Source organism: Anomalospiza imberbis, chromosome 3 (genome assembly GCF_031753505.1).
Source record: "Anomalospiza imberbis isolate Cuckoo-Finch-1a 21T00152 chromosome 3, ASM3175350v1, whole genome shotgun sequence".
NCBI lineage: Eukaryota > Metazoa > Chordata > Aves > Passeriformes > Viduidae > Anomalospiza > Anomalospiza imberbis.
The window spans coordinates 3,186,141-3,212,992 of record NC_089683.1 but is presented as its reverse complement, the minus strand read 5'-3'; the positions used below and the strand labels follow the sequence as shown (position 1 = coordinate 3,212,992).

General features: G+C 48.3%; 1 protein-coding gene and 2 long non-coding RNA genes across 3 annotated transcripts in view; 2 read left to right on the top strand and 1 right to left on the bottom strand.

Moving 5' to 3' along the window:
• Window positions 1–2,101: 2,101 nt before the first annotated feature.
• Window positions 2,102–7,932, top strand: LOC137470134 (uncharacterized). Its single transcript, XR_010996903.1, has 2 exons — window positions 2,102–2,194; window positions 7,749–7,932. It is a non-coding gene; the product is annotated as an uncharacterized lncRNA (long non-coding RNA).
• An 802-nt stretch (window positions 7,933–8,734) lies between these two features.
• LOC137470132 (serine protease 55-like) overlaps window positions 8,735–26,852 on the bottom strand; it is a 371,058-nt gene continuing 352,940 nt past the window's right edge. Inside the window, exons 2-6 of the mRNA XM_068183178.1 lie at window positions 24,769–24,882; window positions 23,718–23,907; window positions 22,626–22,873; window positions 19,622–19,785; window positions 8,735–9,062 (exon numbers count right to left, since the gene is read on the bottom strand). Of these exons, the coding sequence (XP_068039279.1) occupies window positions 8,775–9,062; window positions 19,622–19,785; window positions 22,626–22,873; window positions 23,718–23,907; window positions 24,769–24,877 (999 nt within the window). The 5' untranslated portion in view covers window positions 24,878–24,882 and the 3' untranslated portion in view covers window positions 8,735–8,774. The remainder of the gene's footprint in view (window positions 9,063–19,621; window positions 19,786–22,625; window positions 22,874–23,717; window positions 23,908–24,768; window positions 24,883–26,852) is intronic.
• Window positions 25,009–26,812, top strand: LOC137470133 (uncharacterized). The gene is made up of 2 exons (XR_010996902.1): window positions 25,009–25,963; window positions 26,475–26,812. It is a non-coding gene; the product is annotated as an uncharacterized lncRNA (long non-coding RNA).

Below are 26,852 nucleotides of genomic sequence, written 5' to 3'. Positions count from 1 at the left end.
TGCTACACAGATGGCAAAATTATGTGATGAGTTTATTTTTTTGATGATGGCCTGGAGTGCCAGGACAAGGGGGAATGGCTTCCTACTGCCAGAGGAATAGATGGGATGTTGGGAAGGAATTCTTCCCTGTGAGGGCGGGGAGGCCCTGGCAGAGATTTCTCAGATAAGCTGTGGCTGCACCTGGATCCCTGAAATTGTCCGAGGCCAGGTTGGACACTGGGGCTTGGAGTAACCTGGGACAGTGGAAGGTGTCCCTGCCCAAGGCAGGGGGTTGGAATGAGGTGGGCTTTAATGTCCCTTCCAACCTGGGCCATTCTGGTGTTTCACAATTCCATGAAAATCCAGCATGACCAGTTTATGACTGGTCACAGTTTCCCCATTTCCATCTCGTGTTGCTCAAACTTTGCCACTTTACCTGGCTGACAAAGATCCAAAATTTAGAAGGCACATGAAAAAAATTGTCTTGTTTTCATAACATTTCATTTCTCCGCCTAAGTGGCAACTGGAGGAAGGACTGCCCAGAGTCAGATCCAAACTGCGGCTGTTTGGCCCAGTTTTATGTCTCCAGACTTTGCAAATGGGCAATGCCCAGGGGAAAATTTTAAGAGATGATAAGGATAAAATAATATTTTCCTGGTAGCTGAGCCATTGGAGCATCCCTAGCTGGGAGTAAGACTCAGCTGATGAAATCCTTGGGTTTAGCATTGTAGGACACCACACTATCCACCAATCCAGAATTTTACAGGAGGCAGTTGGATTGACGGCACCCATATGGGGAAGGGAGAGCTTTTAAAAGCCTGGAGATGGCCAGACTGAGTCACTTGGCTTTGTTAGGTTGCCACCATTGTTGGCACCATTGTTTACTGACATAATGCACCTACAAGTGGCACATCTGGGATTCCTACAACCCTGTCTGGGGTCTGCATCAGGCTGGACCAGGAGGTGCCTTTGCTTCCCCTTCACAACTGCGTTTACTTTGGGACTTTTCAGGATTCTTCAAAAATTGTTTTAGTTTTACAGCCCCTCACTGCCAGAAGGACACTGAGGGGCTGGAGAGTGTCCAGGGAAGGCTATGGAGCTGGGGAAGTGGCTGGAGCACCAGGAGGGGCTGATGGAGCTGGGAAAGGGGCTCAGCCTGGGGAAAAGGAGGCTCAGGGGGGACCTTGTGGCTCTGCACAACTCCCTGACAGGAGGGGACAGCCAGGGGGCTCAGGCTCTGCTCACAGGGAAAAGGGACAGGATGAGAGGGAATGGCCTCAAGCTGTGCCAGGGGAGGTTTAGGTTGGACATCAGAAGGAATTTCTTCATGGAAAGGGCTGCCAGGCATTGGAGGGGCTTCCCAGGGAGGTGGTGGGTGGAGTCCCCATCCCTGGAGGTGTCCAAGGAATGATTGGATGTGGCACTCAGTGCTCTGGGCTGGTGGCAAGGAGGGGATTGGGCACAGGATGGACTCGATGGTCTTGGAGGTCTTCTCCAATCCATATTATTCTGTGATTCTTTGTCTCTTACCCTTTTATCCTTGCAAATATTTATTTTAAAAATGCAGAGCAGCTCCCACAGTGACTCCCACCAACAGCCTATGGACTTGTGCCTTGGATCATACCTGGGTGGAAGGGGATGGTCCTCTGCCAAGCTCTGGCAGCCTTGGGAATATCACCATTCCCAGGGGAGCTGTTCCCATTCTTGGGTCCCCTCCCATCCTAACAAAACCCTCTGCTCTGTAGATCATCACTTTCACATTGAGTCTCTGGCCAAAACTGCAGCAGGTGACAGGAAGGGGTAAGAAGATTGGGATTCTGCTTCACAGCATTGTGCCTGGATATTTCAGGATGCTTTTGTCAAAATGCAAAAGTTTCAGTTTAACCACAAAGCGCAATAGGAAAAATCCTCATCCTCTCCTACATGCTCCTGAGATGGGATGCTCCTTTTCCACGTGTGTCTAATTGGGATTTCTCCTGCTGAAATCATCTGAGGCTCATTATGCAGCGAAGCAGAAACCGATTTACCTTTATTACAGAACAGTTCTGCGTTTCTCCATGAGATCACAGTGGGATGGCACCATTCCCTTCCCTTTTTTGTATTGTTAGCCTGTAATTGTGCAGTGGATTGCTTTGAAACCCAGGCAGCCGAGCAGGGGCGTGGGTGGCATTGAGAAGTTTGGGATGCAGCCCCTTCCCAAATTGACTGGCAGCAGGTTGGCCCAAACCCTTTTCAGCAGTGACTCAGGGTGCCCCCAAAAACAGTGGGGGAAACAGAACACCAAAATGCATCTTTTATAGGCACTGGAGGATTTCAATAATAGCTTCATCACTCCAGTGGGCCTGCCAGGCTGTAGGAGGATGTTTGGGACGGCTGCAGAGCAGGAATCATTGGCAGAAGAGCCTGGAAAGAAGCGGGGTTTGGAGGAGGGAGCTCTGTGCTGGGAAATCAAATAGGGATTTGTGGGTACAAGATTTTTCCACACCGACACAGAGCAGAGATGGCTGAAACCAACCCAAACACCAACCCAAACACAGGCCAGGGCCCTTTGCCAGGAGGCAGTTTGGATCAGCCACCCTAATACAGAGAATGTGACCATATGGGTCAGACAGGACAGGGCCAGCTGGTTCTTGGGGTGCAAAAGAGGTTTTGGTACCATTTAGGTTATGGGAGATGTGAAACACCAACATCTGTGTGCTGGTAGCAAGGAAAATAAAATAGTCACCTCAAGCTTATGTAAGGACCAACCTGCAGAGGTGGTTTTTAAATGAGTCTTTGAAGGTGTGTGAGTTTGGGATTTAAAATACCAGGAAAATGGAAGTGCAGGGTCCAGTGTAAAGGCAAAAAAGCTGCAGGGCAAGCTAAAGGCAGTTTAATAAGTGAAGCAAAGCTGTGTACAAGAAAGAGGCACAAGAATCATGGAATTACATAATGGATTGGGTGGGAAGGGACCTTAAAATTTAGCCCATCTCAACCCCTGCCATGGGCAGGGATACCTTCCTCTATTCCAGGTTCCTCCAAGACCCATCCAACCTGACCTTGGACACTTCCAAGGTTAGCCACATCTTCTCTGGGAAACCTGTGCCAGGGCCTCACCACCCTCACAGCCAAGAATTCCTTCCCAGTATTCCATCTAAATATCTCCTCTTTTATTTTATAACCTTATGGAAAGGCTGAAACACATCCCCTTTCTCCTCCTTTCTCCAAGATTTTACTGCTGAGCATGACACTATGTGGTATGGAATATTCCTGTGGTCATTTGGGGTCACCTGTGTCCCCTCCCAGTTCCTTTTGCTCTCCCAACCTCCTCACTGGTGGTGTGGGAAACAGGGAAAGTTTTGATGCTGTGCAAGCCGTGCCCAGCAACAGCAAAATCACTGACACAGATTTAGGGACAAGTCTAAGACAGAGCACCATGTGTGTTGGCATAAAGAATGTGAATTCCATCCCAGCAGAGCCAGTGCACAGGGCAGGAAGGTCCTGGCCAAGATCTGACTCCTCCTGACAGAGGAGGAACAGACAAAAAAGAACAGGACAAGGGCACACCCAGAGATCTCCCAGCACATGGAGCATTTTAGAGAGAATTAAATACCCCTGAGGGATGGGGAGTGCCAGGATCCTCTGGTAAATGGGTTCAAATGTGGAGCACTGGAGGGATCTGCAAGTGGCAGCACACCCTGAGCCCACAGCCCTGGCCCCTTGGATGTGATAACCGGGATGTGCTGGGAGGTCCTTCTGCACCAGAGTCTTCATCCGGATATTCCAGCTGTGCAAACGCAGCCACAGCAGCTCAGCCATCCACAAAACAACTCCCTTGCCACAAGGCACCATCAACTGCACCCACCCTGAATAAACACTTTGGGAATCTTCAGACTCCTCTACACATCCAGCTCCAGCTTCCCACTCCTGCTCCTCCTCCATGAGCAGAGCTGAGCTGGGACAGGGGCACTCAGACAACCGGAGTCTCCCAAAATGTCCCTTAAGCTCCTGCACCACTCCTAGAATCAGAATTTCCTAAATTGGAAGGGACCCACGAGGACCATCAAGTCCAAATCTGACCCTGCAAAAGACAGTCCCCAGAATCCCACCCTGTGCCTGAAAGCATTGTCCAAACATTGCTGGAGCTCTGGCAGCCTTGGGAATGTCACCATTCTCAGGGGAGCTGTTCCCATTCTTGGGTCCCCTCCCATCCTAACAGAGCGTTCTGCTCTGTAGAGCATCACTTTCACCTTGAGTCTCTGGCTAAAAGTTGCAAAACTGGACAAATTATTAGTGTAGCTTGGAATGGAGGAATACGTGGAGCACTGGCCCAGCATTTCTGGGTTTCAGGGGCTGTTTGTAAACTCGTGCTCACAGTAAACAGATCACTTCCTAATTTTCCCTTGTCTTTTCCCATGATTCTGCTCAGACCAAGGTGACTCCCAGATTTTTTTCTAGGATCTCAAAGGGTCGCTACAGAGCTGCACTACTGTGTCTGCACTCAGTGCCTAAAACACCCTTCCCCCCACTTTATTTTCCAAGGCACACGGGGCAGCTCTGGAGTTGCTTACATTGCTGTCAATGCCTGCGGAGGTGGTATGAAGACACGTAAGTTCAAAAGCCTTAAGGAAGAGGAAATTTTACATTCCAGCGTTGTGTTGAAGCCCAGACTTTGCAGCAGAGGAGCCAAATGCACTTTGGCAAATCATTTTAGTGGTTTGGTGTGTGGGAACAGAGGGAATTCCATATGGGAAAGCCCTTGGAGCAATGAGTCACCATGGGAGAGTTGTGAATACAAGAATTGTTAGAGAAGGACATGGGAAGCAGATAGTTGGAAATACCCAAAAAGAGGTTGTTTCCTGGTGCTGCAGGGTGTTGTGGACTCAGTTGCTGCCATTTTACAAACCCTATTAACCACCAGGAGCAGTGACCAGTGACAGAATAGTGAAGGACAGGGTTCTGCCCAGGGGTGGCCAAGCTGCTCCTCTTGTTGCCCAGAAATGCTGTGGCTGCCCCATCCCTGGAAGTGTTCCAGGCCAGTTTGGACAGGGCATGGAGCCACCTGGGATGGTGGAAAGTGCCCCTGAGTGTCTTCAGCCTCACACCAGAAATGTTCACCAGGTTTTTTTCAACAAATCAAGGAGTTCAATATTGTCAGTGGTGTTTTCCGTCCCAGAGCCACCTTCAATTAACATCAGTGATTAATCACTCTCACCATTGGTGCATCCCAAGGGACATCCCTGCTCTTTAATTATTCCCATGTTTATCTCAAGGATAAACAGAGCCCTCACTCTGAAAAATGGCATGAAAGCCAAAAGGGAAAGTGCTGGGAATTGTAGGAATAGGTTCTGATCCTGTGCAGCTTCCAGTCTCCACCTTAAATCTTACATTATCATCAATAAAAATCACATTTCACTCCATGTAGTGCATAAGGAATGACAAATGGATGGCAATGGTCACAGTCAGAGCCATGTGTGCCCTCTGCCTTCTCCTCAGAGGGACAAAGAGGTGCTCGGGGTGCTGAAGGGAGCAGGAGAAAACAAACCTGGGCTTTTCATTGTGTTTTACCCCTATGAAGAAATCCAGGCTGGGAAAGGAGAAAATGGGAAACCTCAGTCCCCTACAAGGACAGTTCCTTTGTCTTCAGATCCCCCAGGTAACATGTACTGAGAAGGAGCTGGGTGACAGGTATGGGATCATGCCCTTGAATCACAGAATCATGGAATATTTGGGGTTGGAAGGGACCCTAAGGCTCATCCCATGGGCAAAGTACACCTTCCACCAGGAGGATGAGTAAAGGTTGGATTTCTCCAGCAGCAGTTACCTGTGACCAGGGATTGCTGCTTTTCCCACCTTCCTTCTCTGAGGTGGAGCCACAAATGTGCTTGGAGCCCTCCCCACCCCTCACCTCCACCAGCTCTTGCTGCCAAATTTGCACAAACATCATCATCTTCACCTCTCCCAGCTCCCTGCTCCAGCTGGCGTGCGAATGCCAGCTGGGATTGGGCAGACAGGGAAACACGTGGAGACACAAAGCCCTTAATCTGTGCAGAACTAAGCCAAAATTACTTTGATGTATTGGCTTTTAAATTGCTGCCTTCAGTGCTCACGGGAGCTTTTCTTATCTCCTCAGCAAAACGTGCAAGCAGCTCCTGACCACCTCTTTTCTCTGCTTGAGTACTCATATCCTCCTATTTTTTTTCCCTGAATCCTCTTACAGATGTTTTCCCAGGTCTCTAAGCATTTCCATATCCTGTTTATTTGCTACTAAAGGTGTAGTGCTGCAAACAAAATCTGTCTCTGGAAAGAAGGGAGGGGCAATAAGAAATGAGCTGTAAATTAGGACAAAAAGTGAACTTTGCCAGCTACAGACTGAAGCATAAACGTTGAGGTCCTTCAGCCTGGAAATGCTTCACTTTGATGTTCTAAACCCAAAAGAGAAGCTGTGACTGCCTCTGGATCCCTGGAAGTGTCCCAGGCCATGTTAGACAGGGCTTGGAGCAAGCTGGGATAGTGAAAGTTGTCCCTGCCCATGGCACAGGGTGGAATTAGGTGATCTTTAAGGTCCCTTCCAACACAAACCACTTTGGGATTCTACAAATACAGAATATTACAACATAATAAGCATTTACACCAATGCTGGAAAGCTAAAAAATTAACGTCCCATTGAACAGCTGCATTTTGATTTTGAGTGACTCCAAAATATTCCCGTGGAATACACAATCAGAATGCTCCCTGAAAACCCAAATATCATCAGAAAAGAACACAGCATCAAGATGTTTTCATCAGATCTAATTGCAGCCTAGAAATGTTAAACAGACGTGTCCTTTCTCATCCTAATTATTGAACAGTGGAAGAAGTAACAGAGATGAATTCACTTTACTGAGTTTTATGATGTTTTAAATAAAGAGGGAAAGGTTTTTCCTGTTTATTTCTTTGCTGGTCTGAACTTGCAGAAGTGATGCTCCACATAGGAAAGCGAGCCTCTTTCATGCTCTCAATTTACAAGCAGGGAAATTGAGGCACCAAGCACAAACTTATCCCCAAATCCATTGAATAAATAAAGAGCAGGATGAATCAAAGCCCAGAGCAGCAGTGCCCTGCCTTCATTTAGCACAGACCATGATCAATTTGCAAATGCTTCTGATGGAAAAGACCTACTGGGTCATTTTGCAGGCCCCTGTAAGCCCAGGCTTTTTCCCTGCCATGTGCTGGAGACAAAAGTGCTTTATACAACCCCTACATTAAAATAATTTAAGCAGGAGGACTTCTCTCATTTCCTCTGGGGGAAACAATTCCACAGCTGAAGAGATTGCTACATTAGGAAATATTTCCTGATGTCCATGGCTTCCAGAATCTGTTGATATATTATTAATAGAAAGGAAAATAAATATAGGTATTAATGCCAGCAGATACTGTCTGCTACTAATAGCTGTTAAAGTAATATATTCCCCTTGTTTTTAGCTCTTATTAGTCTTTTTGCAAAGGGTTACAAGACCCTTATGCATCCATTAGCCAGTCAGCCATGTGAAATTAATGTAGAGCAATTTTCATAAGCATTACTCAGAACTAATAATAATTAAGCATTATTTTCTGCTCAGATAACACAGAAAATAAAGCCTGACTTTTATGCCAAGATGGGTTTGCATTAGCTTAAGGTAAATGAATTAATTCTCATTTACAAGGCTTCTCTGCCAGCTAGCCAGAAAATATCAAGGTAATTAAAACCAATTTGTGAGGTTCTGTCCCATTGCACATTCATTGGGTTTTATCATTGCTGCAAATTGCAGGTGCTTTTATGCAAAGGTGGGACATGAAGGGGACTTTGCTGCCTCTCTCCTTCCCCATCACTTCTAAGAAAAGCTGAAACCTCCTTGTGAACAGCAGAACATACTTGGAATGCTGGAGATCAATAAAGGACCATGTGTAGGATGGAAGGATGTGAAGGACCAGCTCAGGCTGGGATGTGGAGCTGGGATGTGGAGGTCTCAGCAATTCAGGAAAAAACACCTCTAATAGTGTGGGAAAAAAATCTTTTTCCTTTTGCTTTACCATTGACTTGCAAGGGATTAATTTTGATTATTTATAAGACTAAGGGGGTTTTGTAGGCAGCATTTTCTGGATAGCCTCCAAATACTTCTCTCTTCACAAAATCCTAAAATGGTTTGGGCTGGAATGAACCCTAAATCCCATCCCATCCTAAGCACCTTCCACTGTCCCAGGTTACTCCAAGCCCCATCCAACCTGGCCTTGGACACTTCCAGGGATCCAGAGGCAGCCCCATCTTCTCTGGGCAACCTCTTCCAGTGCCTCAGTGGTTCTGTCCCAAAAGTTTGACAGCACCTGAGCAGGGGCTGAGCTCTCTGTGGGTGCTCTTAGTAAAAAAAAAAAAAAAAAAAAAAAAAAAAAAAAAATAGACTAAAATAAATTAGTCCAGCTAATTTGTAATATTCAAAAGCCCAGAGCTATCCTACAGCAACTAATGATAATGAGTAAGCAAATCTCTTCCTCTAGGTTTCAACTTTCCAAGGGGATCAGCACCTTCAGATGCCACATCTTCACTGCACCTGAGGTTAGCAAACAATTGAGTACAATGTGACCCAGCAGTGTGGAATATCTCTGTTTTCCAGAGGATTATGGCCTTTCTTGCCCAAATCCTTCCTCCTTAATTTCATTTCTCCAGCCTCTGCCTCGCTCCCTGTCTCATTGTGACATCTCCCGTTGGTCCCTGTGTCCATGTCAGTGACATTGAGCAGGTTGGCCTCAGAAAAAATAGTGAAGTGGCAGTTCTGACTTTTATTTTCAAAAATCTTCTCTCAGGGTAATTTAATTGCTATTAAAAAGATTAATAAAAGGAGACAATACCCCAGAGACACCACCTGTGTTCCAGCCCTGGAACGAGCAACCCTGAGATGTGCTCCACTGTCCACACCCTCAGTGAAGAAAGGTTTTCCCCTTATGGCTGTTTCCTTCTCAATCCAGTCCTGGTAGCTGTAAACAGATGTTAAAATCCTGTGGTTTGGCTCTCCTCCACTGATGATGCCGACCTGGAACCACTTCATGGTGTTCCAGTAGCTGCAGACCAGAGGTCCCCCGCTGTCCACCTGTGGCAGAAGCAGGAATGTTACAGCTGGATCCAACCTCAGGTGCCTCAGAGCAGCTGCTTCACACAGCCTGAGTGGGAAAATCAATCCCTGTCTCAGGTTTCTGAGGATTTGGGGAGGAAAAAAAAAGGGAATTTGGATTCAAAATTTCGCAGCTCAGCCCTGAGATCTTGCAGAATAAATAGATACAGGAGGCAAGAGGAGGAGATCAGTCCCAAGCTCTGGCTCAGTGCACTAAGTCCCTGTCATTCCCAGCCTTTTCCACATGTTCCTGTGGCCCCAGGAGGATACCTGAGACCTGTCAGCAAGAGACACCATCCCAGAGAGAAAAGGGACATTTGCTGTGACTGCTCACTCAGTCCTTGTCTCCTCTGCAAAGCTGCTGGGTGGAGGGGCTGGGTACCCGCCACTGTGAATTTTGGGGGCTGGCAGCCAGAAACTGGGCAGCAGATGAGCAATAATCCTGAAAAATCCTTCTTGAAGCCACAGTCACTTCCCTGAAAACTTTCCTGCTGCTGCAAGGATACCCACCACTCACCCAGTGTGGGCTAGGCTTCAAATGCAGGTTGCAGCCACCTCAAAGAGAGGAATATTCTCCTGTTGGCTGCTGTAGCTGCAGCACCAAGAGCACATCGAGCTCTGGAATCTCTGGACACAAACCCAGGGAGAAGAGAAAGCAGCACAAAATCTACCCAAGTGTGGTGTAACACTTTTCTGAGGAAAGGCTGTGTGAGAGCTGGGGGTGTTCACCTGGAGAAGAAAAGGATCCAGGGAGACCTCAGAGCCCCTTCCAGGGCCTAAAGGGGCCCAGGAGAGCTGGAGAGGGACTTGGGACAAGGGATGCAGGGACAGGACACAGGGAATGGCTTCCCACTGCTAGAGGGCAGAGTTAGATGGAATATTGGGAAGGAATTGTTCCCTGTGAGGATGGAGAGGCCCTGGCACAGGTTGTCCAGAGAAGCTGTGGCTGCCCCTGGATCCCTGGAAGTGTCCAAGGCCAGGCTGGACAGGAAGGTACTAGAGGATTTTTAAGATCCTTCCAACCCAAAGCAGTCCAGGACATCTCTTTAGTGCTGTGCAGCCCCTGCTATAAATAAATTTCCTTCCACAGTGGGTTTGAATCTTTTTTCCACCTTTTCTAACCAGCACTTGTGGTAAACGAATTCAATACAAATCCATTTCCTAAGACAGCGAACTTTTCTGGGAAATGTTGTCCTTCCCTGTTTGCACACTACTTTGGGAAACTTCTTTGTCATTAATGGATGAAACCCCTTCTGCCAGCAGCTACCCTGAGCTAACACACATTAATTAACGAGCAAGGAAGGGGCTGAAGTTCCCTGTGCAGCTCATCAGCACTCGCTGAAGTTTATGGCTGAATTCCCACTCCAGTAGCTGGAGGGTTCTGGTCATTAATATTCTTATCTTTTTTTTTCCTTTTTTTTTTTTTTTTTGTTTTTTTGGTTCAGTATTCATTCAGGAGGTAAAAATTAAGATAAATGCAGAAGAAATATTTGTAGAATCACAGAATATCCTGAGCTGGAAGGGATTAACAAAGACCAGACATTTAGGCTGGAAAAGACCTTTCAGATTGTTGAGTCCAAACATAAAATCAACACTGTTTGTTGTTATTGTAGCCATGTTCTTGCATCTCAAGCAGTGCTGCTGCACCCTCTTCAGACTCACTATCTAAAAGAGGTTTCCCGACCCCATTTCAGCCAAGAATTCCCGTGAAAACCAGAGGTGACCCTGGAGCCGCGCGTTGCGGGCGTCCTTGCCGGTGGCATCCTGAGATGAATGAGCATCCACGCACGATTCGATTCCCGGGGATTTCACTGAGGATTCCCTCGGGGTAGGAACGGGCGAAGGCATTATCCTGGCGGCGAGAGGAAGGCGCTGGGAGCCTCCCACGGGGGGATAAGGAGCGGAGTCTGGAGAGCGGGAGCCCGGGATGCTCCGCTCCAGCTTCTCCCAGCAGCAAAAAAAAAAAAAAAAAAAGAGATTTTCAGCACCGGCCGAGCCCCAATTTGGAGGCTGTACACATTTGTAAAGGATCTTCCTTCCCGGGGCGTCGGAGCAGCAGTGAATTCCTGATGCCCTGTGATTGTCCCCAGGGGAATTGCCGCATCGCGGTCAGGGCTGGGACAGCCGCGGCAGGGCGGGGATGCGACTCGCATGAGGCGGAGGCAGGGCCAGAGATCCCCATTTAAACCCTGTTTCAAGCAGCTTCCCTCTCAAATCAGATCTGCTCTTCCCCTCTTTTCCTCTTTAACCACGTCCATTTGGTTCCCTGCCCGGTTGGTGGGGAAAAGGGGATGTTTAGGGGATCAGTGATTTAAAACTTGGGCAGAGAGGGAGTTCAGGAATGCTCTGAGCAGCCCAGGCGGCAGCTGCCAATCCACTTCCCTAATCCACAAGCCCTGGGACCCAAATCCTGATCTCTTTCCACACGGGTTGAGCTGCTTTGCTTCCTGGGTACTACTTCTCACATGCCATTTCTCTTAACTTCAGCTATTTTTATGAGGATTTTATCACAAAATGGGCCAAATCATCCTCTCCGTGTGATAGTCTCACATAATTACAGCAGCAGCCCGGATTAATCAGGAGCCTGGTTTTTATAGGACTAAAGATGGAGAAAATAAACTCAGTCCTTGGACACTTCTGAATGTCCCTGTATCCACCTTAAGCCTTCAGGAATGCCGGCCCAAGGTTTTCCATCCTTGTGTAGGAGAGGGCGTGGGAGGAGCGCTGGGACAATTATCTCAGCTCTGTGATGCTTCCAGTAACGCTAATTTAATGAACGCTCAGGTTAATGACTCTGAGGATCGAAGAATTATTAAACACTGCTTTTTCATGCTCCTGTATCCTGGTGCTGAAACAATCCTGGTCAGCAACACACACCAGATACCTGCTCCCGCTTTTCACTCTCAGTGCCAAGTTTCTGGATGGGAAAAACCAAACTAAAAATAGCAGCTCTGCTTCTGTTTCATTTTTCTTGTCATCTCGAAGATGAGTGAAAAGCAAATGCAACAATCAGATCTGGTGCTGAATTCCTGCCTTAAACATGTTAATCCTCCCATTAGGAGAGGTAAAAGCAATGATACATTCATTGATAAATAGCTGTGGGTTGTATAAAATCTGTCACTAACAAGGTGCTTTGTTCACTGAAGCTGACCAAAAATTTAATCTTTTTCACTGCGGCCAAAACTTTTTTTTTTTTTTTTTTTTTTTTTTTTTTTTTTTTTTTTTGTGTGAGCATCAGGAGCCTTTCTGCTGCCTTTAGTGTGCTTTGGATCAAAAGTGTAATCTCTCTTTTACATTTGTATTCGTGTCTGCAGCACAGTCATTGATCAGAACAAACATGTTCAGCCACATAAATCTTCCGAGGAGGGAGAAGCTCTGGGGGTGGGAGAACAACTCATTTGATCCTCATTAGTGGATGCACAATCCCTGCAAGTCATTGCTGGTTTCATTTTCATGTTGGTGAGCTCTGTGCAAATTGGAGACAATCAGCATGGGAATAACAACACTGGGAATAACAACAGTGCCTATCAGGGCTGCCCTGGCTGCTGGAGGCAGAGGCTTTGGCAAACATCATTTGCCCAGTTATTTCCAGCTGTCTTTAAAGTGGGAGGAAGGAGGCTGTGGCCACGTTAATGTGCAGGTATCAGAAAAGCACCAGGTAATGCAGGGCAGCTGGACTCGTCTCACACAAACCCTTTGAGAACCTTCAGCTCCTCTGTCCCTCCATCCCCTGGCTGGAAAATGGGAGATGATGATACAAATTCACCCACTGTGATGTCAGCAGGGCCATTAGTGACTGCAGTGGCACAGACAGTGCAGATGCCTCTGGCCAAAGCCCTGTGGCCCAGACTCCTGTCTCTGGCTGTCATCTGCAGCAAGTGCTCAGGGGAGGAGAAGGAAGAACAGGACAAGTATTCTCAGAGTTGTATTTACATCCCAGTGGTTAATGGCCTCAGAGAGATCTTCATCCAGGAAATTGCCTAATTGCTTTTTGAATCCATTTATCCCTTAGGATAAATACCCACAACATCCTGGTCAGCGACTCCCATAGTTTAATTATCTGATGGAAGAAAAAGCACTTCCTTCTATTTGTTTTAGGTCTGCTGCCTGATAAGGCCATCTGACACACCTCCTTCATGTGCTTGGAGCAGCAGTGACATGAGGACAGCTCTTGACTCCTCTCCATGCTGCCCACGAGGTTGGGAATGTGTCACATCCCCATCAGGCATCTCTCCTGCAAGACTCAGAGTCTTGCTCTGCTATTCCCTGTGCTTCCAGGAGCTCCTCCATGTCCCTGTTCATCCTTTCTGTTCCACTTCCCTCCTTTACTGAAATTACACTCTTTTCTCAGATGGAATGGATGGCAATCACACACGGGGAGGCTCCCAGGAGTAGTGCCCTGGCACAACACATTTTCTTTGCCACTTACTCCTGTTCTAATAATTTCTAATGCTCTCATTGCCCTTTTGACCTCCCCAGACCCTCAAGTTGATGTTTTTGAAGGACTACCCATAGTTCTTCTGACATGGTAATAGCTAAATTAAAGTCTATTACGGCCAGTGTACAGCTTGAATTGCTTCTCCATATATCCATTACTTTTTCTTCATCAATAACGAGCTGCAGCTGCTGTTTTAACCCCTGGTCACTCAGAATAGTGGGACTTGCTGCACCTCTGCACAGCCACCTTTCACTTCGACCACTTTGAATAATGCTGTGGCATTGGCCAACTTGGTCATCTTGGCATTGGCCCTCCTGGAACATCAAAATTCCTTGCAGGGATGCCAATGAAACTATCCCTGTAAGTTCTTTCTCTGTTCAAATCCCTCCACTTCATGACAGCCCAGTTTCTCCATGAACCCTTGGTGAGGAATCTCCTTGCAAGAGTTTTGGGAATCTTAGAACATGTTAGATGGTTGAACCACCCTCTTCCACAGGGTTGGCAATTCCTTTAAAGAATTTGAATGTGCCTGTGAGTCACAGCTTCCCCTCGAAGCTGTCACTGAATGAGAAGTGGCTCCTCTGAGTCATCACAGCCATTCCCCTCTCCCAGGGAAAGCTGGGATTTTGTGTTCAGCTGGATCCAGAGGTGTTCTACTCCCCACCAGGCACACAAAGCCTTGCTGGACTCCTAAACAGCTTCAGTCTGAGGGAGTAAAATCTATGACCCAGAGGAAGAAAGCAGAAGAGACACCCAACGTCATCCTCAACATCACCCCAGGGTCTTGCGCTGGGAATTAATTTTTCACAGATTAAAGAATGAAGCCATCAGACCCTGCACATGCTCACTTGTCTGCCCACACCATAAAATGATAAAGTGATGAAAGCCCTAAAAACTCATGGAAAAGTGTTTTGATTCTTGTGAGCTGCACATCAAAGGGCCCTTCAGAAGAAAACCGAAGGGACTGCAAATGCAGAAACACCTCTCCACTGCTTTGTTCTGGGGCTTCCCAGGACACCTTCCCGCAATCTGTCCCTTGGGGAAAAGAAACACCTCTCGGTGGTAGCAATAGTTCAGTGATGGGAAATCCAGGAGAAGGATGGGGAGTGGATCACTCCCTTTGATAGGAAAAGAGGAAACAGCCTCAAATTGCACCACAGGAGGTTTACATTGAATATTAGGAAAAATGCCTTCAGTGAAAGGGCTGTCCAGGCCTGGCACATGTGACCAGGGCAGTAATGGAGTCACCAGCCCTGGTAATGTTCAGAAAACAGGTGGATGTGGCACCTGGGGACATGGTTTCATGGTGGCCTTGGCAGTAATGGGTGAATGGTTGGACTCAATGATCTCAGAGGGCTTTTCCAACCTCAGTGATTCTGTGATTCTATTATTAAGGTAAGATACAATAATAGAGTACTTTTGTGGTTTTCTTTGCAATAACTTTGTAATAACTTTGAGTTTGCAAATTTCAGTTTGGACTGAAACGTGGATAGTGTTGACTCCTGGCCCCAGGGAACATTTGGCTGATAGGCAGAAGGACCTCAGAGCTCCTGTGGATGCTCCCCATCCCTACACACTGCAGCCAGACCATAATTTAACCACCTCTGTTCAGGTATTTTAAGCAGCTTCAGGGACTGACCAGGCTATCCTGGTTTGTGCTCTTCTCCTTGAATCCATGACAATTACCTATAAAAACACAGTTTTCATTTACAGACTTCTTTCCTTCAACAAAATTCTATTTCATGGGTCTTTCTTGGCAGTTTTGGGGCCATGTTTGGACCAGAAAAGGGATGCAAGACCTTGTGAAAGGATGCCAGAGCTTTTCCAGTGCAAGTGTCAGGCTCCCATTGCAGTCACTGGGGCAAAGGTTGAGGTGGGAGTAGTGGGATACCAGGGGATATCCTGGGATATCTAATAGAGAATTAAATGTAAACAAGTGTCCTGCCTTGGAGCCAAATGCCCCACCATGAGCTAAACCCCTTCAGCTGGATTTCAGTTCATAGAGAGCAGTAAACACACACACAGGGCTTGATGTCATTTTAACACAGAAACTGAAATCAATTTCAGTGACTCCCATCACAAGGGGATGGGTTTTTTCTCCCTCTTGATGGAAAGATGGTTCTGTAGATGCTGAAGGTTATAAAATAGACATTTGTGAAATGGCTGGAAAACCCCATCAAGGCTTGCACAAGAACTGCTGCTTTTGCTCCAGCTCTGTGGGGTGAGAGCCTTGAGCATCCCAGAGGCTGTAAAGGGAATTTTCAGAGATGGGACAAGGAGGAATGGCTTTAACCTGAAAGAAAGCAAGGTTAGATGGGCTATTGGGAAGGAATTGTTCCCTGTGAGGGTGGGGAGGTCCTGGCACAGGTTGCCCAGAGAAGCTGTGGCTGCCCCTGGATCCCTGGAAGTGTCCAAGGCCAGGCTGGACCAGGCTTGGAGCAACCTGAGATGGTGGAAGGTTGAAACCAGATGAGCTTTAAGGCCCCTTTAAACCCCAACCAGTGTGTGATTTATGGCCAAAATCCCCCCTGCTGCAGCCTGTAGGAGTGGGTGGATACCTGCAGCCCAGGACTCACCTGAGCTGGAATCACCCCACTGCTCCTGGGGGTCACACAACAATTCCTTCCCCTGGAATCAGAGCAGGGTCTGGCCCCCCTTCATGTGCTGCTGAACTGTAGGTGACCTGTGACTCCAGCTGAGCACACTTTGTCCTAATCACCACATCAGAGCTCCCCCCACAGCCCCTCTGAACTGTAATTGGGCCATTTACTGAATTTTGCCTGGGCAGGGAAGGCATGGAAGGAGACATTTGCTTTGTGAGCCCCTTATACTCTAATTATTGCTCAAGTTACTATTGCATCAGAGCCTAACAAAACATGCTTAAGAAAGCAAGGAATGAGACATCAATTGTGGTTCATGGGGTCATGGAAGAAATGTAGCACACAGAAAAATAATACATAGGCCATCTCCAGTGTCTGTTCTTTAGCACTTGTACCCCCTGAACATCCATTAATGTTAATGTTTATGACTAAATAGAACTATAAGTCAATTACAGCTCCTGGTAGTGTTAATCCCCAGCCAATCCATATATTTGTCTGCAGAACAGGGAATTGGGATAGAATAGATTTTTCTTTTTAAGGGAATGGATTATTTTTTTTAAGTGCAAATACTTGGCAGCTCTGCTATTCAGTCTCCTTGAGTTATTAGAGGAACATGGTCAGTTATCCACAAATTAGGCTGGTCTGGCATGAGGGCAGCTGGTGAAATGTCTGAGCCTTTTTATTCTTGGCTTTTCTATTCTTGGGGTGGCCTCAAGCTGCACCAGGGGAGGTTCAGGTTGGACCTGAATCAGGAAGAATTTCTTCCACTATCCCAGGTTGCTCCAAGCCCTCTCCACCTTGGCCTTGGACACTTCCAGGGATCCAGGGGCAGCCACAGCTTCACCCATGCCAGGGCCTCACCACCCTCACAGGAAGAATTCCTTCCCAATACCCCATCTAAATATCTCTTCTTCTGGTTTAAAATCATTCTCCTTTGTCCTATCACTGTGTCCCCGTGTGAAAAGTTGTTTCCTTCATCACAGGTCACAGATTTGGATCCAGATGTGAATCATGTGGACTTACAACCTTGAGTCCAGCAACATTCCTGCCTTAGCCTGGCTCTGGACATGAAAGCATGGATCCTGATCCTCAGCAAATCCCAGGAAAGGTTAATATCAGGCTTTTATCTCCTCTGTGTCCAGACTTCCTTGGCCTACAGCTATTGGAGCAAACTCAGCATCTCCAGGGTTTATTCCCTGATCAGGAATCTCTGCCTTGCCCAAGCTTCTAATCCTTCCTGGCCTCTCCACAGGGACTCATGGGTGGTTCCTGATCAAAGCAAGAGCTGGAGCCTGGAAATCCCCCAGGAGACAGCTGGATGGAACAGACCAGTGCCATGCCCAGGGCTGCTCTGTCTCCACAACAGAGAAGCGGATGTGAAGGGTTTGGGCATTTTGAAATCGGGCCTCACTCTCATCTGACACAAACCCTGCAATCCTTACAGGCAATCATAGCTTGAGAGGCTGCACTGTCCACAGTGCAGATGGATTGTCCAGTTCTGTCTCTCATTCCAAGGGGGACATTGAGGGGCTGGAGAGTGTCCAGGGAAGGCTATGGAGCTGGGGAAGGAGCTGGAGCACCAGAAGTGGCTGAGAGAGCTGGGAAAGGGGCTCGGCCTGGAGAAAAGGAGGCTCAGGGAAGACCTTGGGGCTCTGCACAGCTCCCTGACAGGAGGGGACAGCCAGGGGATCCGGCTCTGCTCCCAGGGAACAGGGACAGGATAAGGGAAAACAGCCTCAAGCTGTGCCAGGGGAGGTTTGGATTAGATATTGGAAAAAAATTCTTCCCTGCAAGGGCTGTCAGGCATTGGAGGGGGCTTCCCAGGGAGGTTTGGAGTCCCCATCCCTGGAGGTGCCCAAGGAAGGTCTAGATGTGGCACTCAGTGCTCTGGGCTGGGGACAAGGTGGGGATTGGTCACAGGATGGACTCAGTGATCTTGGAGGGCTTTTCCAACCTAAATAATTCTGGGATTCTGCCCAGTGGTCCCTGCTGCAGAAGAAGCATCAGGTTCAGCCCTGTCCTGTCCCAGGCCACAATCAAGACAAGCCACCAGGTTGCTGACCCAGCCGGGTGAGGCCAAAATGTGTCCCCTGTGGCTCTAATCAGCACTTCTCAGAAATCCAGAACACCATCCAGCAGCAAAACGCTTCTCCTCCAGCAAATCAGCAAAATCTGGTGGCAAGTTCTGTCACTTGTTTCATCCCTGAAAAGTACAACTTCTATCCTCAGCTCTGGTTTTGTCCTGTTCCCTTTATTCCACTTTACAAAGCATTCCTGCCTGGTCAGGATCCTACTAAAATCAGAGAGATGCTGAATTCTGAGTTTTATCACCCATGCAATGGATGTGTGCTTCCACTGCTTGGAAATCTCACATTCCTACTTCATTCCTCAGACAACTCTGACATTATTGTGGATCTAAATATCTTCTTCAGCAGCTTTCTGAGTCCAGGAGATTGATTTTGCTGGGAACAAGTGCTCCTGCTATTTCACCAGCATCATTCACCCACAGAACTTCAGGCTAGGCTGGGCTGGGCAATGCATCCTTTAATCATGTTAATGTTATCCTGTGGCAGGTTTCTTTTTAAGATTTTTTGATTTAACTTAATGGAGGTGAAAGTCACTCCTTGGATGGTTTCAGAGGCAGATGCTCTCTGGCTAATCACAAAATCATTCTGCACAGCAAACTTCCCCTCAGCATCCCCTCGTCCTGGTGCCCCCTGCCTTTGCCTCAAGGTCAGAGGACCTCTCTCTGTCCTGGGTGCTGGTTTACTTCCTCCAATGAGTAATTCCTACAGGATGGAGCTGTCCATCCATGTCTCTCCCCATCCAGACCCCTCCAAACCCATGGACATGTATAAAATACAGCTGGATGGGTCTTGGAGCAGCCTGGGAGAGTGGAAGATGTCCCTGCCCATGGCAAGGGGTTGGAACTGGGTGAGATTTAAGGCCCTGTCCTACCCAAACCCCTCTGTGATTCCTAGAAAAAAACATTTCCCGGTGGAGGAGGGAAATCTCAGTATGGAACCAGAGGTTGCAGGAGAGCCCAGTCCTTGTCAGTCTCTCAGGAGAGGGGTTGGAAGCTGGATGCTATGAAAGACAAGGTGAATTTTGGCTTCCAGACCTCATTTGACACCAGGACAGTGATCCTGGGGGTGTGAGGGCACAAGTTGTGAGTGAGTTTTGCCTCATTTGGGTGTTTGTGTCAGCTCCCTGATATCAAATACTGCTCAGACTGTAATTTAGCTTGAAAAGTCCCTCATTCTCTGCCACCAACATACTGCCTCAAGATGTGACTCATTCTGGCACTCACAGACCAACCAAGCACATTTGGGTCAGAGCCAAGACCTCACCTGAGAAATGTTACTAATATTTAAATTAAACACCCCCAGATTAAACTTCTCTCCCAATTCTTTTGCCTTGAAGCTCCTGGACAACCATTCCTGTCTCCTTTCAGGGTGTAATCTGGCCGTGAAGCAGACCAGGATTGCTGGTTCCCTTACCTGGCAGCCTTCTCCTCCTCCTCCTCTTCCTCCTCCTCCTCCTCCTTCTCCTTCTCCTTGCTCTGTCTCAGCACACATCATGCCCACCATGAGGGGTGGGATCTGCTTCAGGCATTTCTCCCTGCTGATCAGCTTCATCCTTGTTTTCTGCAGCACACAGGATGCTGCAGCAAATGAAAAGAGAAGGATCAACAAAGCTGCAGAGCAGCTGGAGACTTCCCTTGGGAAGAATCTCAGCTGGATTTCTAAAGCATCTCAGAGCAATGGGGTCTCTGGGCAGAACAGTAGGGTTTGGGGGTCATGGGGGCATACAGGGGATCCCCAAGTGTTGGCAATGATGAGTTTGTGCTCCTGAGTTTATCACGGAATCTAAGAATGGTTTGGGTGGAAAGGGACCTTAAAGATCACCCAGTGCCACTCCCTGCCATGGGCAGGGACACCTTTCACTATCCCAGGTTGCTCCAAGCCCCATCCAGCCTGGCCCTGGGCATTGCCAGGGATGTCAGACTACTGGGAAACCCTCAAAGGGACTGATTTTCCTGCTGGTGGTCTCGGTGATGACCTGAGATGAGCCGCCCTGCACACCTGGGGTTTCTTACTCAAGGTTTTTTGGGAACTCAGTCTGAGGGCTTTTCATGGGATCCTGTGCAAGCCCCTGCAGATCAAAGTCCACTGAGCTTTCCCCAGAATTCTAATCTTAGAATTATAGGATCATGGAATAATTTACATTGGAAACAACCTTTGAGATGATTCAGTCCAACCATTCCCCCAGCACTGCCAAGGCCACCTCTGACCCATGTCCCCAAGGGTCACGTCCACAAAGCTTTTAAATTCCTCCAGAGGTGGGGACTCCACCACTGCCCTGGGCAGCTGTTCCAATGCCCAACAACTCTTCCAGGGAAGAGTTTTCTTCCTAATATCCAATCTAAACATTGTTCTCCCCAGGGAGGGCTGCAAGGCCACACCTCACCCAGGGGACCAGCTGTGTCTTCACAGAGTGGCTCTCAGGATGGCAGCACACAAAGGAAATATCTGCTTTATTCTTCCCTTGGGATGGGAATACAGAAATCACAGCTGGCACCTGCAAGTGACAAAAAGACTGAAAATGTGCTGGGCTATTTGGAACCCCCAATTATTTCACCCACATTTCTCTGTAAAGTGAACCTGAGTCTAAAGGATAAAACTGAGACCTTCAGATCATTTGAAATTCACTCCTTGTTTCATATTTCACTGTGCTAAATCCTCCCAGAACCTTCAGGAAACTGTGACTCAATGACAAGATCTAAAAGATGGAAAGTTGTAACATCCCTTTTCCAGCTAAGTTGGAAGTGCCCAGAGATGAAAATGTTTTGGGTGTAGGAATCTGCAGGAAGGTGAAGCTCTCCTGTTACGGAGAGAAGCTGGGGGTGTTCATCTGGAGAAGAGAAAGCTCTGGGAAGTCTTTAGAGCCTCTTCCAGAGCCTAAAGGGGCTCCAGGAGAGCTACAGAGGGTGTTGGGACCAGGGATGGAGGGACAGGACACAGGGAATGGCTTCCCACTGGCAGAGGGCAGGGATAGATGGGATATTGGGAAGGAATTGCTCCCTGTGAGGCTGGTAAGGCCCTGGCACAGGTTGGCCAGAGAAGCTGTGGCTGCTCCTGGATCCCTGGCAGTGTCCAAGGCCAGGCTGGACGGGGCTTGGAGCAGCCTGGGATAGTGGAAGGTGTCCCTGCCCATGGAAGGGGGTGGGATGGGATGAGCCCAAACCATTCCCTCATCCTGTACCTTTTGGCTTTGCCCATATCACACCCTCACACTCCCCTCTCACCACACTCAGCTGCTGCTGGATTTCTTCTGAAACCTCTACCAGGCAGAGGGTGGGTGGTGCCCAGGCTGAGCACACTGACGCCAATTTTTGGACGTAGAATCCACGTCAGCTGAGCCCATACAGCGGCACGAGGCCGATCCCCAGAGCTGCTCCATGGATTTTGCAGAGGAGCTCAAGGGAAATCCTGCAGAAGGACTCTGCAGCAGCCCCTCTGTTCTAGGAACACGTTATCTTGGTGAAGTGGGAGAGCTTCACAACTATGAGAGTGTTGTGTGTTACTGTTGAGGGAGGAAAATGAAGCCTAAAAGAAGGCAAATGCAGAGTTTCATGGAAAAAAAACAGCAATTGGAGCAGGATAGCAAGGATTCAATGGGATATTCACTTACTGCATCCTGGGAAGGACCACTCAAGCTCCAAGGCACCCCCCTGCCCTCCCAGTCCTGATTAATTCTTTCCAATAATGAAACAGCTCATTGACTAATTAGTGACATTCGTTCAGGACAGACATTTTGGGTCACAATCAGTGCTGGAACTGCTTTTATTATGGCTTAAATGAGATCAATTAGCAACAGCAATCTGCAGTCCTAAATGAGTGAAGGAAGGAGTGGTCAGAACCAATGAGTCAATCCAGCTCATGAAGGCATTAAGGTGACGATATCTTCATTTCCCAGCTGAAATGAAGCCCAGACCTTCATTTCCTTTAGTCCAGACCATTTTAGACCCAGCCTAACTGGGTTATTCATAGAATATCCCAAGCTGAAGTTACCCACAAGGATCCCACAAGGTGACAAGTGTTCAAGGCCAGGCTGGATGGGGCTTGGAGCAACCTGGGATAGGGGAAGGTGTCCTTGCCCCTGGCAGGGGGTCGGAATAAGATGAGCTTTAAGGTCCCTTCCAGCCCTAATAATTCCATGATTCTGTGCTTAATTTACCCACCAGGATGGAGCTTGTCTTCATCTGGGTGCCAAAAAGAGGTCCAAAGTTCAGATGTGGTGCCAAAATAGGTCCCAGATTTTGCTCTGGGGGTCTGTTGGTGACTGGTTCTTACCCTGAACATGGAACTGGTGGATGTATTAACCAGGGGAGTGGGGAGTGGAACTTTGTCTGGGAAACCCCTCAAGGGAGAGGACAGCCACTTTAAATGGATAAAAGTGATCCATCTTCCATCAGCAAATGCATCTCCCCCAGCACCTCACCTGCACTTGTGCTCTCCCAGCCAGCAGCCCAGCAGTGCTGCCACGTGCCCAGGTCACACACAAAGGGCAGGCAGATGGGAATCTTCTCCGTGCTGAACTCAATGGGGTTGCTGAGCAGGATCAGGGCAATGTCATTTTGCAGGCTGGTTCTGTTGAACTCCTCGTGCAGGATCAGGCTGTCCGGGTTGTGCTCTTCCAGCGGGAGGCTGAGGTCAACTCCCCGCACTGCCACTGTCAGATCTGGTGGCCTTAAAAACAAAATAGGGCATGGTAAACATGAAGGATTTGGGTTATAAATGTTGGTGCCTCCTCGCCAGAGCAGGGCATGATGGTGGCTTAGGCAGTTCAGCTATAAATATCCAAGGAATTTACCCTCACTCCTAGGAAAGGATGATTTCCAGGGCAGAGGGGTGCAGAGGTAGAAGGTGAATGCAGCCAGGTTATAAATAACCCAGTCACTACCAAGCGATGGAATGGTCTGGATCTTTTGGATCTCTGTGCCCTGGGCTGGCTGCTCAGACCCTGCTGTCCCCAGCCAGCTGCTCCAGGCTGTACTGCCACAGGTCATTTGTCACCGAGCAGTCTCAGCTCTTGGACATGCCATACATTGGAGGGGACTCACAGAGGGCTGGACTCTGCCCCGGACACTGAATTGAGTTGATTTATCCAGAACTTGGTGTTTTAAATTCAGAGTCTCCATGAGGTGAAGGTGTTTGCTGTGTAAAAGCAGAAGTAATTTGGGGGACATAATGAGCTAGAATGGAATACATCACCTTTTACAAGGTACTGGAACAGGTGTGGATGCACAAGAAATGCTTGGGGCCATCAGAATAGCATTAGAGGCATTTATCTAAGGCTGCTTAGGCCATCCCTCAAAGTATTCCCCTTCTGCCTCTCCTGGTTATGCAGATTTCTGCACATTTCTGTGTTCAAAAATGGGCCTGTTTCGCCCAGAGGAGACAATGCCTGTTTTCAGGGCTTAGTCACACAAACGTGGCACGTGACTCTGAGAAGATGCACATCCTGCACCCACCAGGACGAATGTCATCCCCCCCTCTTCCTGGGCTGCCCTCCCACCCCTGGAGCACTCACAGCTCATCTGCAAAGCAGTGGGCTGCAGTTAAAATCCACAGTGCACTGATGATGGTGCCTCCACAGATGTGCTTCCCATGGCTCTGGATGCTCACGAGCCACGGGAATTCCCCAGGCTTGACGTCTGTCCCTGTACCAATCCTCTTGCCAGTCTTCTGGAAGGACTCGTAGGATGGTCGGAAGCCACACTCTGAGTACAAAAAGGGACATTTTGGACACATTCAGCAGTGTCACAGCCTGCGCTGGACAGGGGCAGGACATCCCTGAGCATGGAAATAGAAATATCCATGGAATCAGAGAAACACAGAATCACAGAATGGTTGGGGTTGGAAGGGATTTTTAAATAATTTTTCCAACTCCGTCTTCTACTTCTGCTCCAAGCCCTGTCCAACCTGGCCTTGGACACTTCCAGGGACCCAGGGGCAGCCACACCTTCTCTGGGCAACCTGTGCCAGGGCCTCCCCACCCTCACAGGGAGCAATTCCTTCCCAATATCCCATCTAACCCTGCCCTCTGGCAGTGGGAAGCCATTCCCTGTGCCCTGTCCCTCCATCCCTTGTCTCAGGTCCCTCTCCAGCTCTCCTGGAGCCCCTTTAGGCACTGAAAGGGGCCCTGAGCTCTCCCTGGATCCTTCTCTCCTCCAGGTAAGCACCCCCAGCTCTCCCAGCCTGGCTCCAGAGCAGAGGGGCTCCAGCCTTTGGAGCATCTCTGTGGCCTCCTCTGGACTGTCTCCAGGAGCTCCACATCCCCTCATGGGAACCCCAGAGTTGGACACAGAGATCCAGGTGGGAGCTTACTCTCAGCAGAGTAAAGGGTGAGAATGCCCTCCCTGGATCTGTTATTTGATCCCTCCCAAAGTGACAATCCTCTCACCTCCCCAAACCTAAACTCTGCCAAGCACTGCCCGGGACTTTGGGGTGGGAGGGACCGTGTGCCATAGGCAGATGGGATAAAATCCTTGTTTAAGGAGTGGAAGGTGCATCAGGCTGCAGCACAGGCCACACCTTTATTCCCTCAGCAGAAGGAATAAGCCCAGACCTGTTTCACTTACCCACATGTGAATATTCTGCAGCTCTTCTGTGCTGAGAATGCTCAGAAACAAAACCTGCATGGACACTGCTGGTCAGGGAGGCTAAACAGGAGAGGGTAAGGAGCAGCATCTCAATCCATCCTGGTCCAACACTCTCCCACAGCTCTCAGAGCAGTGATACCTCTGCAGATGCCTCAGGACATCGCCTGCATTCCATGTCAACACAACCCAGGTGACATCACAGCACCTGCTCCTTCCTGTTGGTGCAGCACTTGGATGCTCCTTCCCAAGGCCAAAGGGCCACTGAGGGAAAGCTCAGGGATTTCCAAAAGGTTTGTGGTTTCCTCTAGCTCGAACAGGGACAGGGCAAAGTGAAATTCCTGTCTGTATCCCGGGCTAACCTCACGGGACATGGCAATGGAGGATTTCATGAGCTGGGTGCTGTAGCCCTTGCTGGATCTTGAACCATCTTTGAAGACCTCAGGAGCTGGTCCTGTATCAGCTTTCAACTTCATCTCCGAGGCCTATCATCATTTTAATTTTCTCATTTCCTGGTAATTTTCTCTCCAGTTAGACCATGCCTGGGGTATTGACTTGAATGTACTTAAACAGGAGAGTTGCTCCACCCTTGGGAATGTTCCACGCCAGTTTGGACAGGGCTTGGAGCAAACAGGGATAGTGAAAGGTGTCCCTGCCCATGGCAGGGAGTGGGACTAGATCATCTTTAAGGTCCCTTCAGCCCCAAATCACTCTGGGATTCTGTGTTTGTAGGAGAAAACGGCAGCTCTGCCAAAGGACAATTTTCAAAGAGTGTCCAATCAAAACTCTCAAATCAAAATCAAATCAAAGATGTCAGTAAATAATTCTGTGGTACCAAAATATTTTGGTGCGGGCCAATTGTAATATCAGTGCAGCCATTATGCTGATTTTTAGACCAAGACATCATTTCCATCAGGACAGGACTTAAAAAAAAACTCAGCCAGGCTCAGACTTGAGGATATCTATAGTAAGAGTTTTTCCCAAAGACTTTCCAGCTTGTTTCAAAACAATAACTATAGCACAGAGTGGGAGGGGAGGGAGAGGAAAGGAAGGGAACCAGGAGACATTTTATGAGCCCCAGATGATTCAGCACCTGAAATGCTTTGCCTTGGAGCACATCAGGAATTATCCCACTGGAGTCTGGATTTCCCAGAGGCTGACAATGCATAGGATGAGGGTAAGACTTTACTTCCCTCTCTTCTTTGCTTCTCTGTCACTTCATGCCAAGGAAATGAGACACAAGTGCTGGTTTACTTGGCTGTGAGCACTGAAAAAACTCCATGTCAGGACAGGATCAGTTAACACAGAAACAAAATTCTGAGTGTGCTGTGGGCACATTTTGGGGCATCTCCAGAAAGAACCTAATGGGGCAATCCTGCCTGAGGTAGCTCCTGTAAGCTTGACCCAGGTGTAATCTGCCAAGAGGACAGATTTCCCATAAGCTTGACCCAGGTGTAATCTGCCAAGAGGACAGATTTCCTCTAAGCTTGACCCAGGTGTAATCTGCCAAGAGGACAGATTTCCTCTGGATTTTGAGACTGGGATGAGCTCAGCATCATCTGAGGAGCACGAGGGAAGATGGGGAGCTGATTTTTCTGGCACACACTTCCCATGTTTGGAAACTGTGGGCAGGGCTACAGCACTGGATTTACAATCCCAAACACTGACTTTGTGGAGCACATTTTCAGTCTCTCCAAGCTTGGAGCATGATCTGCTCTGCTGTATAGGTACAGGAGATGTTCAGGGAACAGGTTTGGGCCTTTTTGAGCTTCAAAGCTGAGCTGGTGAGCAGGAAACATCAAACCAAGCTATGGAGAGCAGTGACATGGAGAAGGAGGTGCTGAGGATGTGTGTCCCTGAGTGCCACCATCTGTCCCCCAAAACTGGCTCACTCCTTGAGCTCTGGACCCATAGGATCCAATTTCCATATGGGATAAACCGTGCATCCCTGCATCCTTTGTCTGCAGCTTTGAGTCTGCACTCTGAGAACCCCTTGAATAAATCCAAAATTGATTTTTTTCCCCTTTCTGGCTGGTCTGCTATTTTTTGACTGCACACTCACTGGA